The 16,003-nt window shown below is 42.2% G+C and overlaps 2 protein-coding genes across 5 annotated transcripts in view; one reads left to right on the top strand and one right to left on the bottom strand.

Annotated features, from left to right (window-relative positions):
• The window catches only part of LOC126173005 (DNA helicase MCM8-like), a 195,180-nt gene extending 186,171 nt beyond the window's left edge, over positions 1-9,009 (bottom strand). The window contains exon 1 of one of the 2 annotated variants that reach the window (XM_049920923.1): positions 8,709-9,009. In XM_049920923.1, the coding sequence (XP_049776880.1) occupies positions 8,709-8,841 (133 nt within the window). In that variant the 5' untranslated portion in view covers positions 8,842-9,009. The remainder of the gene's footprint in view (positions 1-8,708) is intronic. The other variant, XM_049920922.1, reaches the window with a different exon arrangement.
• A 206-nt stretch (positions 9,010-9,215) lies between these two features.
• LOC126173031 (RAB6A-GEF complex partner protein 2) overlaps positions 9,216-16,003 on the top strand; it is an 80,184-nt gene continuing 73,396 nt past the window's right edge. For all 3 annotated transcript variants that reach the window (XM_049920927.1, XM_049920924.1, XM_049920926.1), the window contains exon 1: positions 9,216-9,476. In XM_049920927.1, the coding sequence (XP_049776884.1) occupies positions 9,355-9,476 (122 nt within the window). In that variant the 5' untranslated portion in view covers positions 9,216-9,354. The remainder of the gene's footprint in view (positions 9,477-16,003) is intronic.

The raw sequence follows: 16,003 nt of genomic DNA, 5'->3' as shown, positions 1-16,003 counted from the left end.
GGGGGACAGGCACAAACACCTCGAGTGAGGGCACATTCAAGATTGTGGGGGGGGGGGGGGGGGGGGGGCGTGACAACCTCGACAGAGCGAGTCACGGGACGGTGGAGAGGTCGAATGGACCGGCGAAGGGCCCAGCAGTGAGGGCATGATCGTAGGTAAGCTCGACGTGGAGAGCATGTGGTGACTCGATGGAGTGCGTGAGACCGGAGTAGAAGGCGAGGTTGGAGGAGACCTCGACGATTGGAGCTGGAAGTCACTCGACGGAGTGTGAGAGACAGGTGCAGAGGGCGAGGTCAGAGGAGAGCTTGATGATTGGAGCTGGAAGTCACTCAATCGAGAGTGTAAGTCCGACGTGGAGGGAGGGGTCGGAGGGTCATGAGCCACGACAGTGAGTGGCGTGGTCGTGGCTTGAAGGGGGGGAGAAGAAGTCTCGACAAGAGCAGGTTTAAGTCTATTGAGAGAGACTGTAACAGCTGAATCTTTCATCTGGATGTCATAGGTCTTGTCCGAGCGCCGGAAAACTCGGTAGAGGCCAGTATATGGAGCATGACGTACTCGCAATTGTCCAGAGATTTCGGGACGTGAACCTTAGGGCGGGAATGGCTGGCAGACGGAGGGATATGGAGGTTGATGAAGTGGCGTCTGACACGGTCCACGAAGGAAGTTAAGTCAGACTGAGGGAGAGAAGCGGAAGGGCTCACAAGTTCGCCAGGGAGAACAATGTTCTGGCCGTATACAAACTCGGCTATTGTGCCTTTGAGGTCTTCCTTATAGATCGCACGAATGGCGAGTAGCACAAGGGGAAGGGCCTCTGTCCATAGAGAGTCGTGGCATCGAAGAACCGTCTTGAAAGTGCAGTGCCAGCGCTCGACTAGCCCATTACTTTGCGGGTGATATGCTGTGGTATGGATGCGCCAGATGCCGCAAATCTTACAAATCCCGTTGAACAGGGCCGACTCAAATTGTCCACCCTGGTCAGTTGTGATGACAGCTGAACATCCGAAACGCGATACCCATGACTCGACGAAAGATCAAGCAACAGTTTCTGCCGTAATATTGAGGAGGGGGACAGCCTCGACCCAGCAAGTTGTCCGGTCGATAGACGAGAGAACATAACGAAAGCCTTTAGAGCGGGAGAGAGGGCCGATAATGTCAATATGAATATTCTGGAAACGCCCAGGAGCGATCGAAAAGGTGCTGAGGGGGGGGTGAAGTGTACTTGTGTACTTTGCAGCGTTGGCACACGACCATTGCTGGCAGTCCTTGTTGACATTTCTCCACACAAAGCACTCCGCTACAAGGCGGGCGGACGCACAAGCACCGGGGTGGGCTAAATTATGCAATGCGTTGAAGACAGCTCGACGGAGCGTGGTTGGGATGAGTGGGCGTAACGTGCCCATACTATCGTCGCACCAGATCTCATCAGAAATGCCAGGAAAGGTGGTGTGGACGAAGTGTAGAGAAGAAGTAGAGTCTGAAATTAGGTTTTGAGTTTCCTCGTCAGCGGGTTGGAGGTTAGGCAGTTCAGAGAGGTCTAACAACGAATGGACAGTGTCGACTCGTGAAAGGAAATCAGAAACTATATTGTCAACACCCTTTATGTGTGTGACATCGGTGGTGAACTGAGATATGAAGTCCATGTATCTGAAGCGGCGAGGAGGCGGGTCAGCTGGTGGGTTTGTGGTCCGTTAAAAGATAGAAAGGGCGTCCCTCAACATCAGTTTTAAAATGCTTGATCTCTTCATAGACCATGTCAAACACGGGATATTTCCATTGTGCATTGGTGAGCTTGCACGAGAAGAACTGCAGAGGCGAAGTTTGGCCGTCGATTGTCTGGCTAAGGACAGCGCCGATGGCAGTATCGCTCGCGTCTGTGGTGATGAAAAGCTGTGCATTGGGATGAAGATGCGCAATGGTGCTGACCTCGCCAAGAAGATTTTTGAGGGCAGTTTAAGAGTCAGTCATAGCAGAGGTCCATGGAACAGGCCGAGATCCAGAAGTGTTTGTGCCTGCCAAGGCATCCGTCAGTGGAGCCTGAATCTCCGCAGCCCGAGGTAGATGACGGCGATAATAATTAACCGTCTCCAGAAAGTACATGAGCTCTTTGAATGACGAAGGTCTGGATAGGTTTAGTATTGTTTGTACTTTCTCAGGGGGCGGTGAAATGCCGTCGGTAGAGACCCGAAAACCGAGAAAAGTGACAGTGGATTGATGTAGCTGCAATTTATCCTGGTTGGTCTTGATGCCTGCTGCTGTGAGTGTGTTCATAACGGTTTGCACATGTCGATGTTGTCCTCGACGGAGGAGCTGAACACAAGAATGTCATCAAGATATGCAAAGCAGAATTTTAGGTCGAATAGCACTTCGTTGATGAAGAGTTGCCAGGTCTGGGTTGCGTTTTTCAGACCGAAGGGCATGAATCGAAACTGAAATAACCCGATTGGGGTGGTGATTGCTGTCTTCTCGATGTCTTCAGGTGTCATGGGGATCTGGTGGTAGGCCCATTTGCAATCAATGACAGAGAACATGGTTGCACCTGCGAGGGAACTGGTAAAATCGGCAATGTTGGGTATGGGGTAGGTGTCCATAATTGTTCGTGCGTTTAATCGACGGTAGTCTCCGCACATGCGCCAGGACCCATCTTTCTTGGGTGTCAAATGTATGGGCATAGACCAGCTACTGTCAGAGGGTTCAATGACGCCGGATCTTAGTAGTTCAGAAATGTGATTTTTAAGGTCAGAGAGGCGCTCAGGACAAAGTCAACGTGGTTTACTGGAGATCGGGGGACCTGGCGTGAGGCGAAGCTTGTGAACCATGCATTGGTGACGACGGATATGCTGCCAGCGGCACGGGAGGCGGTTTGTTTACAATGTGTGGTGGACGGGGCAGGCGAGGCGTGGCCGTGGTGTTCGGAGCCACTCGGTGGATCTGACGGGAGCCAAGGCAGCAAAGTGTCCCAGGAGTCAACGCGACAAGATGGCCTCCAGCCCGAAGCAGTGGCACCGCGGTCGGGTGAGCTTGGTAGAGCTCATGAGCCGTTAGTGAGTCCATTGTGCGAGGATGCGGCCTGTGGCAAAACGGTCACAAGCAAAACACTTGAAGCGAGTGCACTGTTTGTGTTGTCAGTGGCAGTCACACAGTGGCACGCAGGAGCCGAAGTTGCATAGTTTGAGGTGCTGTTTGCGAGGGGCAGGGTACGAGCCGTCAGTTCAGGAACACGTGACACTCATCGCGCATGCGCACTTGTGTCCGGCCGAGTGTCAAACGCTGCTGTGTTAGCAGGGTGTGGCCCTGCGGAACTGTCAGTACATGTTATGACAGTCTTGATAGCACAGTTGCGAGGGATAGTGGGTGGTAAACACACGGAGGGTTGACTGCTGGGACTGCAAGCAGATTCGGCGCACTTACTGACCTTGCTGTAGTGTCTGTAATTCCTTTGCTGCATCGGAGACCTGGAGCTGTGTTTCGTGGAGCCGGAGGGAGAGCTCAAAGTTTTCCTTGTGTAGGCGAGCGACGTGTTCAAGCTCGACAAGGCACTTGTTCATGGTTTCTTGTAATGTCGTCGACAGAGATGAGCATGTATGGATGAGATAAGCCCGCTCCGATGTGTCACGGGGAGGGGGGGGGGGGGGTTGCTCGACGGAGCACAGAGGAATTGAGTCTTGGACAGATGATGAAACACGGTGTTTCGCACTAAGTCTGGTGAAAGTTTGTGGTGTCGCAAGAAGTCAATGCCTAGTATAGGTTCGTCAATTCTGCACACTAAAAAAGTCCACTCGAGTTTGCATTTTGCAGAGTTGAGATGACGTGGGAAGTTGAACCCGAGCATTGTAGTTTAGTTGAATTCACAGCTTGCAGTGAAGTATGATGAGGGCGGATGTTTGACGACGCTAAGGACATAGGAAGCAGTGATACTTCGGCGCCTGTGTCCACTAGAAAAAGGTATACCGACAAAATGTCTTTAATGTGAAGTCATTCGCAATTGTGCGGTTGTTCCCGGACAGAAAGGAGCACTGGGGGGTGGCTGTCAGTTGTGCGCAGGAGGTGGCACCCGGACCTACCTGCGATTGGTGTTTGGGAAGTAGCAGGGTGGTCTTGCAGTTCCGTGCCGCCTCACCAAACCGTATGTGGAAGTAACAGTACGGGTAGTGCGGTTACATTTCCTGTGGAACGTTTGTTGAGAGTGGCAGTGGCCGAGGTTCAGTGGCTGCAGCAAGTTCAGTTGCAGGAGGGGGCGTGACCATGGGCAGAGCCGGTGACGTCCCAGTTGCTTGTTTACTGCTTCCCGGAGCAAGTGGAATGGTCGGCACAATACAGCCCCGGCTGCGTCTGGCCGAAGGATGATGAGCCTGAACCTGAGATTTGTCAGGTAGGCAGTGGCTGACGAAATGGAGCAGTATGAATCGTGTAGCTTGTCAGCAATTGTCATTCTTTGCTCGACAGGTTCGGGAGACCTTTGAGCCAGAGCAAAGCGGATGTGAGGAGATAGTTTATCTGACAAGATGGCGAGGAGAGCCGTGTCAGAGAGTAGATTGGCGCTGACCAGGGCACATAGCCTTCTCCAGAGCTGGGAAGGTTTGTCGTTGAATAGTTGCTTGACGTGGAGCACTTGCCGTATTGCTGCCTTAGTTGAGCGTGCAAACCGATGTAGAACTGTCTTTTTGGCTAGAGTGTACCGGGTAGATGAGTCTGGGGCGCCAACAAGGTCAGCAATCAAGTTCTCCTGGTCGTGCAGGTGGGTGATGAGGCACAGAAACCTGGTTGACTCGTCAAGTTTGTAATAGTCGAACATTTCGCACACAATTTTGAACCAGGTTGTAGCTCTGTCGGGATTAAATGGCGGCAGTGTCGGTAAGTGTTGCAGAATGTTCGGAAGAACAGGTTGAGTTGAGTTCGTCGGGGCACTGCCTAAATCGAGCCGTTGTTGCTGTAGTATACCAGGAGAGTGTGCCTCCAGGGGATATGGCAATGACGGCTGTTCAGTTGGCAGCATGAACGTGACACGTTGTGGTTGAGCACGATCTGTCGCAACGCGGAAGGCTGAGGCAGGTGAGACACCGTAATGTGTCGATTGCCGTTGTGGAAGCTCAACACGTTGCGGGTGTGTTCGGATTGATGCGTCGCAGAAGACCGACACGGATTAGGCACCAAGATGTGCCGAGAACAGTAGCGCATGCTTGACTGGAGCCGGCGCGGGGGCGACAGGTGAGAAAAAGTTCAAAGTTCGAGAATGCATGTTAGTCCGCAGAAAGTTCGACGTATGACCAGAGCTGGGGCCACCTGTGTTGCAGGGAGGCTGCAGAGGTGCGGGCTGTCCAGAAGCACAGTATGGGAAATGATGTCGAATGTGGGACAGAATGTGTGAATGTTCACTGTTCATAGTCACTCCACTCAAAACGGTGTGCGGATAAGGTGAATGTCGTGGCAAAGGTGAATGTCATGGCACAAAACACTGAGACGTAGCAGTGGGATGGAGGTGGAGGTCAGGTACAGATAACAAGTTATTGTTCCTGTTGCAGGCTGAGGTATCGAAGTAGGAAGGCATGTGCTGATGCTGAACTGAGGCCGGCACGGGGCGTGGTCAGATGCTGAGGAGGTTGACCTGTGAACGAAGCAGTTCCGGCCATGTGGCAGGCATCCGCATGGTACTGCACGGATTTCGATGTGGCAAATCATTGTCCTGGCGGTAGTAAGTTGTCCGACGTAGCATTTGCAGAAATCGGCATTGGGTCCACACTGCACGGAGATCCGTAAGAAGTAACTGCACAGTCGATGAGGGAGGGCACACGTGGCGGGAAAAAAGGCGTTTGATAGCCGGAGTCATGTGCACTCCTAATCTCACTTATTGTTGTTGGCTCGAAAACGACCAGCGAAATCGGTAGAATCATCGAGTGAGAGGCATCGTGTTGCAGTCCTGGCAGGTGTACATCGCCCGCAACACGATGCATGTTGATCACAAAATACGGGGTTAGGTGCTGGGCTGAAGTCACGCGAAAATAACTGTCGCGGAGGTCGCAGACACAGTAAAACGGCGAAAACAGAAGACATTACAACTCGGGGTCACCAGTGAGGAGGGTGTTCAGGTTGGTTGTACCAATAATCACACCCATTTAGCAATAGTTCATTTATTAACCTTAACTCATACAAAGATCACAAAGAACTGACTTGAACATGGCAGAACAGCCAAAGTTAACGCTTAGAGTCCAAAGATGAATGCATATTGATGTTGGTGTCGATTTCATCGGCGCCACACATTCAATGAAAATAAGAGAGAGTTGCTCTCATTAAAATCTTCATCTGTATCTTCCTTTCAGGTACTGATGAGAACAAGACCTGCTCTTGACTAATATTTTTAGACTCTACTACACAAAGTCAAAATAAGTGGGTAATTTTCAGACAGGTAAGTTAACTGTAATTAACAGTAAGCCTTGCTATCCTCACACGAAAATGAATTTTCGTCAAGTTACTTTTATTTTATGTTAGATGAGCAATCTTTGTCATAATGATTAATCATCTGCCTTCATTCATAAAATCTCGCACAATATTGTATGCCGATGACAACTTTTCTACATAAAAGCTCAGATTTAGCCACATTGAAAAAATTGACCAAAAATACTCTTGCTCAATCTTTATTATGGTTCAAAACGAATGGTTTCTTGCTAAATGAAAGTAAAACCAAGGAACTTTAGCTTGAAGGAGATCCCTAACCACCATGAATTAGAAACTGCAAAATTTTTCGGTCTAACTATTCACAATTTGATCTGGGAACTACATTCCAAAAATGTACCAGGTAGGCTTTCAAGAGTTATTTATTTAATTATAAATTTAAAAAGACAAGTTCCAGATAACTATCGAAGATCAGTATATTTTGCTCCCTTTCAAAGCATTATATAATATGGAATTTTATTGTGGAATAGTAGTAGTCACATAAATGACATTTTATTTTTGCAGAAGAAATTATTAAGATTAATTACTGATTCTGGTAAATCAGAACACCGTAAACCTTTGTTTGTTAAACTGCAATGTCTGACAGTAGTAAAACTATTCATTTATAATGTTATGTTGTACATTAGAAACAATGTTTCAAAATTTGTATTGAGAAGTGATATTCATAGCTATAATACTAGAAATACAGCATGGGTACACATGCCACATCATAGACAATGTAAGTACAGAACTCCTACCCAGTCCTTGAATTAAGGATGTTTAACAGACTAAGAAAAAAATTTTACGGTATTGGAAATACGGAAGCGTCCGATCCCGCCCGTCTGCTTTGACCCATGACGTCACAAATATGGCGGAAACAAAAACAAACACACACACTTTCCACAAGAAGCCTAATGACACTAACGGGAAAAGCGCGGGAAATGGGGTGTTTTGGGTGGGGGGGCAAACTAAATATAAACAAATTTAGACACCTTGCGTAGCTACAACGTGTAAGTGAAGACAGCCATGCATGAATACCCACCCACCTCCCCAGGGGTCGTAACCCCTGCAACCCATAGAAGATAAAGATGCTTCAGTAGCTGATTAGTGTTTTTTGGTCTTTTTTTTAAAAAAAATCTCAAGGGATAGAACGAACAGATCAGGAAGATAAATATAATAAACTAAAACAGAAATTGGAGGAAACATAATTAAAATAAGTAATAAGCGTTTTTAAATTTAAAAAAAATCTCACGAGATAGAACGAACAGATCGGAAAAGTAAACAAAATAAGATAAAACAGAACTGGAGACAGCCACACTCAAACCAAACTCCGCGCCGTCATGACGTCACACACGACAACACCCTTACGTCACGGGTCAAAGCCGACGCGCGGGATCGGACGCTTCTGTCGACCCGCCTGTATATATTATTAAAACGAAATTGTATACACTACTACTAAACAATCCTTTTTACACTGTTGAGAAATTTTTTGAACATGAAAGTACTGCTTCGCAACATGTAGTTTATACTTTTATACATTTCAAGTAAACTAAAGTACACTGAAAAATGTACACTCTTGACTTTGTCTATTGTTGTAACGAGCTGAATGACAAAATTTTATTATTGTTTTTATTTTTATTATTATTATACCTGGGTTAACACTTCGTAGGAATATGAAATGGGATGATCACATTGGTTCTGTAGCAAATTGGGTAAGTGCAATCAGTCTACTAAAGAGATTTGTAACCAGTCACTCGAGCGACCTATCTTAGAGTACTGCTCAAGTGTGTGGGACCCGTAGCAGCAAGGACTAACTGGGGATACTAAACGTATACAGAGAAGGGCAGCAGGAATAGTTTCTGGTTTGTTTGATCCATGGGAGAGTGCTACAGAGATACTGAAGGGACCAGAATGGCAGTCTCTTGGCGACAAACGTAAACTATCCAGGGCAAATGGAAACTATCGAGAGAAAGTCTGTTAGCAAAGTTGCAAGAACGCGCTTTAAATGATTGCTCTAGGGATATACATCATATCGCTCACACAGGGATCGTTAGCATAAGATTAGAACCATTACTGCACGCAAAGAGGCATTCAAACAACCGTTCTTCCCCGCTCCATACGTGAGAGGTACAATGGGACGTACTCTTTGCTATGCACCTCACGGTGGTTTGCTGAGTATAGATGTAGACAAAGGAAGGGTGTGAATCTTTCTTGGTAATGGGAAATTAAAACTTGTGCATGTGTCTCCTATCTGTTAAAGATATGAACAGTGCATGACTTACCGCTGAATGTTGTTCTTCCTCTGTCTTGAGCCCGTCCTCTGCCATAAAAATTGGAATTTCTTGGATAAAAGCCCCGTCCTCTCCATCGTGGTTTCCAGTTGCCCCTGCTACCACCCGGTCGCGATGTATCCATGACCACATTAGTAAACTTATTCGTAGGTTAAAACCCTTTTTTCATTTATCGTTTGTCTCAAGAAATGTGTAAATGTTGGAACCGAAATGTATAATAGAACCTACAAAATATCTACTTCGTCAACATCCTACACCTCATGTCATAAAGCGCGCTAAATAGAAAAACAACTGACAGTCGCTAAAGCAAAAATCTGTGCGTCGTTGCTAATCGTATCAGAAAACCTGTTGTTGAAATCCCAGTGCAAGATAGCAAAGTGTATTCTGACTAGTGGTTTAATTTTCTTTCTTTACTCTTGTTTTGACAGTCATATAAGCAGTTTTCAAATTGCGACTGTCAACATCACAATCTTTAACTGGTACCAATAGGATCTCTGAAACGGAGAGACTGTCACACAACGTTGTCGCCGAGATGTAAACAATGTGTTGACGTACAGTGTTATTACTGTGTAGTGTTTGTAACAGTAACTTTTAAATGTAGTTGGAGTGTGCTTGTCAGGTGTGTGAGAAGCTAACGATGATAGACGTTACAGCAAAATTAGTGAGAGGGCCTGTTTACTTGGCTGGAGAAGCCGTGGAATGTTACATTACTTTTTCAAGCCCCCTGCCAGCGTCACATGTAAGATCTCAAAGCAACAGGTAAGATTGTTAAGAAAAGGAGGGAGGAGTGAAAAAAGACCTTATTGAAGACTATGCCTTGCAACAAAATAAAACGCCTGCAGTGCATCCAGCCAACGGCGATGACCCAGGCCATCAGAAAATAATATTTGGTCATAGGGGCCTACATATATAACAGACGTTAAAGCGAAAAAATCGTGTTGTTGATGTATAAAATAACCACACCCAGCAATATTTTGCAGCAAAAGTAACAGCTGGATTTGGTATCATGAAAATTAGCAGGAAAAAGCCCGACCCCCTGAACAAGCATCTAGGCCTATATCCCTCTTGCTCTAAAGATCCCTTATGCTGGAGAACCTTCAGGGACGTGGATCTATTGGAGGTAGCCATTATGAAAACAGAATCAAGCCATAAAAACTTAATTGTACTATTAATTAACAGTCTATCTCTATTTATGCTAATACCGGCTAAATATAACAATGTAAATTAAAAAGAAATGTGCTAATTTGAAAAAGATCTACTGCTTCCTCCATTATTTTAAATAGTGGTGTAGCCACTTTTTATGTCCTATTTGGAGCCTAGTATTTACTTGATTTTTGTACTTTTCATAGAAAGTATTTACTTGATTTTTGTACTTTTCATAGAAAATAATTACGTACAAGTCTATGAAGACTGAGTCTTGTTTATAATGTATAGTTGCAGCACTGCTTTGTGACATAAATTTAATATAACTCTTACTTCAGGTGTATTGTAAATATAAAAAACTGACTCATTTCATGTGCTTCCAAACCCCACACAACTGGATCCATGGAGCATGAAATAAAATCAATATCAATTAACATTACTGCTTGCTATGTAATTTATAGGAGAACTTTTCAGTCCATGAGTCGATTTAGACAATTTGTTGAGAGAATTCAGTATGTTCAAATAATCAGATTGAGATGAGAAATAGCTCTGACAAATAACACTCAATCAAATCATTGGCCACCATATTCAGTGATTGTTTACTTATTGCAGCAGCAATCATTCATACCCACCAGTAACCAAAGAGAGGTGCATTAGATTTACTTGTACAGGCATTACCAACAGACGTTAGATTTAAAAATAACATTTCAAAGGAGATTATGAAATTCATCAGCTCAGCAAAGCTATTTATGATGATTTTTCCATGTGAATTGTAAAATCTGCACTTGAGCTACATTTGTAATCAGTCAATGACTGGGGTATATTCCCCAAAAGACTTAAATTAAAGTAGTAGTAACACCCACTTGCAAAATTGTAGATAAGCAAACCACCTCTAATTTCACCTATTTCAGTTCTTGCAGGCTTGTTACAGTACTGACATTTATCTCATCAGAACTTGTTATTGCCTCTTAGTTCAGTTTTCATAAAGACCCCAAGTGAAGTCTGATAGAGTTAGAACAAGAAACATTGTTCTTGAATTATGTGAGCTTGTTAAAATCTTTATATGAATCACTAAATTGTACATGCAAACTAAAGTGTTAAGGCATGATGGGATCACTCTAGCGTGGATAAGTCTTATTTTCATGACAAGTGAAGAAGGACCTCACTGACAGACTGTGCATGGCATAATCTTGTGGAGAACTTTATCTAGCAGTGATTTTCCAATGGATCATGATGCTCTCAATGTATAATTGAGGTTGCAGTTCAAATTGCTGGTCACAATCATAATAAGCACAACATTTTTTTTTTTTTTTTTTTTTTTTTTTTTTTTTTTTTTTTTTTTTTTTTTTTTTTTTTCCTCCACAAAGTCCTATAGAAGATCACAACGCCCTGCATGTGACATACAAATACTAAGTATGTGATATTTACTTCCCAGTTTTAATGTTGGACTCCATTTATTGTGTGATAAGTAATTATTCATTTCATTACAATTTTCAAATAATTTATGTTGATGTATAGAAGACATGTCAAATTTTACAATAAGAACATTTTTAAGAGAAATATGGAAGTTTATGTTATTTTATATGCAAATTTGAGATACAGCTACACAAATACTTATGGGTCATTCCACGTCAAAGGGACCAATATTAAAATGTGTTCCCACTCGGCCCTCTCCAAATCTAACGAAATTTGGTGTGCAAGTTCTATGTGCCATTAAATGGTCGTATACCAAATTTCAGTCCAGTATCTTCAGTGTTTGAATTTTTAGGGGCTTTTAAAGAGAGGCTACTCATCTTCGCATCACATACAAAGGTGCAAATGTGCCAAGTTTGCTCGGCTTTTTAAAAAGTTCTAGAAAACATTTCGCCATTTGCTTTAATATACATAGACAATGTTTTATGCTGAATCACACCATGGCAAAAATTAGGGATTTAGCCACTCATAAGTATAGATAAAAGCCTATAAAGTGGTTAAAAAATTCATCGCACAATTCTGAGAGCCAAGGTTTGACTGACCACTGCTACTTTTCATATGAACCCATCACACCAAAACTTCAGAAGGTTATTTCTACCTATGATGTCTATATGTGAATCAAATTTAGGCCTAATTAACATTGGATGCCTAGATGAAAAAATATATGTATCTGCAAAGTTGGCCAAAGATTTCTACGTGCAAATTTTAGGGTATTTTTGGGGGGCAATAAGTCAACTGTGTCTTGTTCAATCCTTCTTTTCTTGCCACAGCTGGAAAGAGCATTCCTTAAGCTTTCAAAGGTATATTGTGTAATTTCTAGCTCTTGCATATTGAAGAGTAAGAATAACTATTGCTAGTAGGGAAAATGGATTATTGATAAATACAAAAAATTAATAAAATTTTGAAGTCATAAGTCAAAAAATGTGTAATTGTTGTGTCTTTTAATAGTACAAGATTTGCCTGTGGTTTAGGGAATGTGATTATGCTAATAAGAAGTGTTTTTGCATTATTTTACAGTATAGAATATAAATATAACAACACGTAACAAAATGCTCTTAAGATTATAAAATCTAGATCATAATGGAACATTATGTTGCTTTATAATGTTTTAACCCTACAATGTATGGTGACACATATATGCATTGTCACTCAGTTTCCATCGGCACTATAAAGCAGCAATAGTTTTTTAAGGCTCTATCCTTACAGCAGTGGTACATTGCTGAATCACCTCATTCAATTGTTGCTTTCAGTATTGACACTTTTCGTCGTGTTGGTCTTCTGTGCAGTGTAATCTTTGTTGTGTTGACATTGTACAATCTTAGTGTTCAGTACTGCATGTTTGAATAATCGATAATCATTTGAAGGTAGCCAAATATTGACTTCATACAATTTGTCCAAATTCAGTGATGATGATAGTGTTCCAGACATATGCTTTGAAATGCAAATTTGTAATTTTATGTACAAACAAGCCTGATCCACTACACTTCAAACCAGAATATGCATGAGCTTTCAAACTTGCTGGTCATTGCACCCTTTTACTTTGGTGAATCAGACAGAGCTGATTGTCATAAATAATCACCTTTTTATTGTGGAAAAAGTCAACTACAGTCAGTTAAGGAAATGTTACCAGTGGACAAGGAGCTTCTACAGTGTAAGTCTAGGCTCGATTTTACGGAAGATGTCCATATTTGTCTGTACCATAATGCCTTGTTGATGACGAAATTTCAGTTACTGCAGAAGACTTGCTGCAACCCACTTGGTAAAGAAAAACATCTAATGAAGAAGGCTTTAACACCAGTAACCATTGCAATGTCTGACAGATTGAAGTTACTGACTAATGAAATTTTTAAACCTGTTTGGAAAATTTGTACCAAATGTAGTCATGAAGTGGCCCAAAAAGAATCATCTCACCAGAATAAGCCAGAATCACCATCCACTGAAGACATGGATGTTGTTGATGCTTGCTTTACTGCTTAATACTTCATTATCATAAATTGGAGAGTCACCATTAAAACTTCAACATGAAGAGTCACCATTAAAACTTCAACGGATCAGCAAGGGATTCAATGGGCCACACAAAATGCAAAGTTCCGTAAGCCCAAGGCAGCATTACTAAGTTAATTGCCACAACTGCTGGTGTGAGTCAACTAGATGTTGCTCAACTGCAAAAGGAAGAGTGCCAAAAATCTAAAGACATGGACATTTTAATGGAAGAACTTAAGATTAAGCTTCAGACTTCAGGCAATTGCAGTAAAATTCAAATTTTGACCCTGGCCTCAAGTAGCTGGATTATTAAGAAAAGGCTAAAGAATTTTCTGTTTCAGCTAAGATGGCGAAGAAGGCTAGGAAAGTAAAGATGGAAGGTGGATTTTGGCAACACCTGCAAACGGAAAAGGGAAAAAGCTCAGTATTGAAGTAAAACAAAATGTCCTCACCTTTTTGAAGATGTATTTTCCTCATTTATGTCCTTGCATAAAGGATTGTGTTGCAGTGAGAATAAACGGGGACAAGATTAACAAGCAGAAATGCCTACTTCTTTCTAACCTGAAAGAAATGTTCATTGCTTATTGTAAGCAATATGGAAATCAGCTAAGATTCTCTATTTTTGTGAGCTCAAGCTGAAATGGTGTACTGCAGTTGGTGCTTCTGGATCACATTCAGTATGTGTATGTGCAATTCATCAAAATGTCAAATTAATGTTGGCTTCAGCAACATCCATCCAAGATGACAACAAAAACTTGATGAAATAAACTGTATGCAGTTTGGAATAAAAAAACTGTATGCTGCAATGCTCGGAGAAATGTCCAGGAAAAATGCAGCTAGAGGCTTTTCTTGAAGATGCTTTTAAAGATGATGACTCTGAAGAAACAATGGAATACAAGCAATGGTCCTTACTGACAGAGGCACATTAGAGACATGTCAGAGAACTATTCAAGATTTGATTGCGGCACTGATTTTGAAAACTACCAGTTTAAGATGGAATCACTTTGTGTCAAAATTATTATTTATTTGTTGTTCAAGATGCTGTGCAAGGATTTCATTGTGAGAATATTTGGGCCACATTCCATCCATTTGTTGTCTATTTTAGTGGCAAAGAATGTCGGTATTAGCATTTGTATGATCATCAACTGTCTCCGTCATTGCTGTTCATGCCTTTCAAATGAAGTTAATAGTGTATTTAAAGACAAAGATTGAAAACGTTAACAACATTTATTACTTTAGTGATGGTTCAGCTGCTCAGTATAAGAATTTCAAAAATGTCATCAATTTATACCTGTACAGAAAGGATTTTGGCATCACAGCCAAATGGAATTTTTTTTTGAACAAGCCACGGTAAATCGCTTTGTGATGGCATTGGAGGAACAGTAAAAAGACTAGCAGCCTGTCCTAGTCTCCAGATCCCCTTAGATAACCAAATATTAACTCCATACAATTTGTCCAAATTCTGCGATGATAGTATTCCAGACATAAAGTTTTTTTTTTATGTACCAGAAGAAGAGATTGAAAAAAAAATCAGCCTTATCAAGGAACAAGGCTGCCATGGGACATACAATATCTGGAACAAGAGAAAATCGTCAATTTAAGCAAATTAATTGTAATTAGCTCAGAGCAAGCAGAGTTTCCAGTGAGCTACAGCATTCACAGATCACGCCTTCGAAGCAGATGAAGAAATTCCAACAATCTCAATTGCAAGTTTACAACCAGGACAATATGTTGCATGTATATATGACAGTTTTTGGTGGGTAGGAAACGTGTGTGAAGTTTCACATAAACAACAAAATGTCATCATCAGCTTCATGCACCCACCATGGTTCTACTCATTCCCTCCACTGGCCAACTGCTAAAGACACCTGCTGGATTCCTGAGCAACATATTTTCATGACTTTAGAAGCACCATCAACATCATCATCAGGAAGACAATACAGTTATCCACAATCTGTCCTTGACAAAATTGTAGAACTGTTTACACAAAAGTGGACCTGACTCTATAGTATTTCTGTTTTGGCTCTGAGCACTATGGGACTTAACAGCTGTGGTCATCAGTCCCCTGTTTCTGTTTTGCAAATTTGCTGTGTTGTGTATTATATTGTTTTTATGGTATGTGTTAAATTAATGTTTGAAACTGATTTATATACCGGAATACAAAAAGTAATTATGGGACTTAATGAGCAAAATGTTTCACTTTTCTATCTTCTTAAAGTGCTAAAATAATAACTTTTGAAATGTATTCTTGCTCATCATTACACAACATTCAGAAATTACACAATATACATTTGAAAGCTTAAAGCATGCTCTTTCCAGCTCTGGCAAGAAAAAAAGGATTGAATGAGACACAGTTGAGATACTGTCCCCCAAAGATACCCTAAAATTTGCACGTAGAAAATTTTGGCCAACATTGCAAATGCATATCTTTTCATTTAGGCATCCAATGTTAATTAAATTTGATCCACATATAGACATCACAGGGTGAATAACTCTGAAGTTTTGGTGTGATTGGTTCATACGAAAAGTAGCAGTGGTCGGTCAAACCTTGGCTCTCAGAATACTGAGACAAATTTTTTAGCCACCTTAGAGGCCTGTATCTATATTTAGGTGTGGCTAAATCCCTAATTTTTGCCATGGTGTGATTCAGCATATAAAGTTGTCTATATTTATTAAAGCAAATCACG

Source organism: Schistocerca cancellata, chromosome 1, assembly GCF_023864275.1.
Source record: "Schistocerca cancellata isolate TAMUIC-IGC-003103 chromosome 1, iqSchCanc2.1, whole genome shotgun sequence".
NCBI classification, from domain to species: Eukaryota; Metazoa; Arthropoda; class Insecta; order Orthoptera; family Acrididae; genus Schistocerca; species Schistocerca cancellata.
Note: the sequence above shows the minus strand (reverse complement) of the source record. Positions and strands in the feature narration are given on the sequence as shown.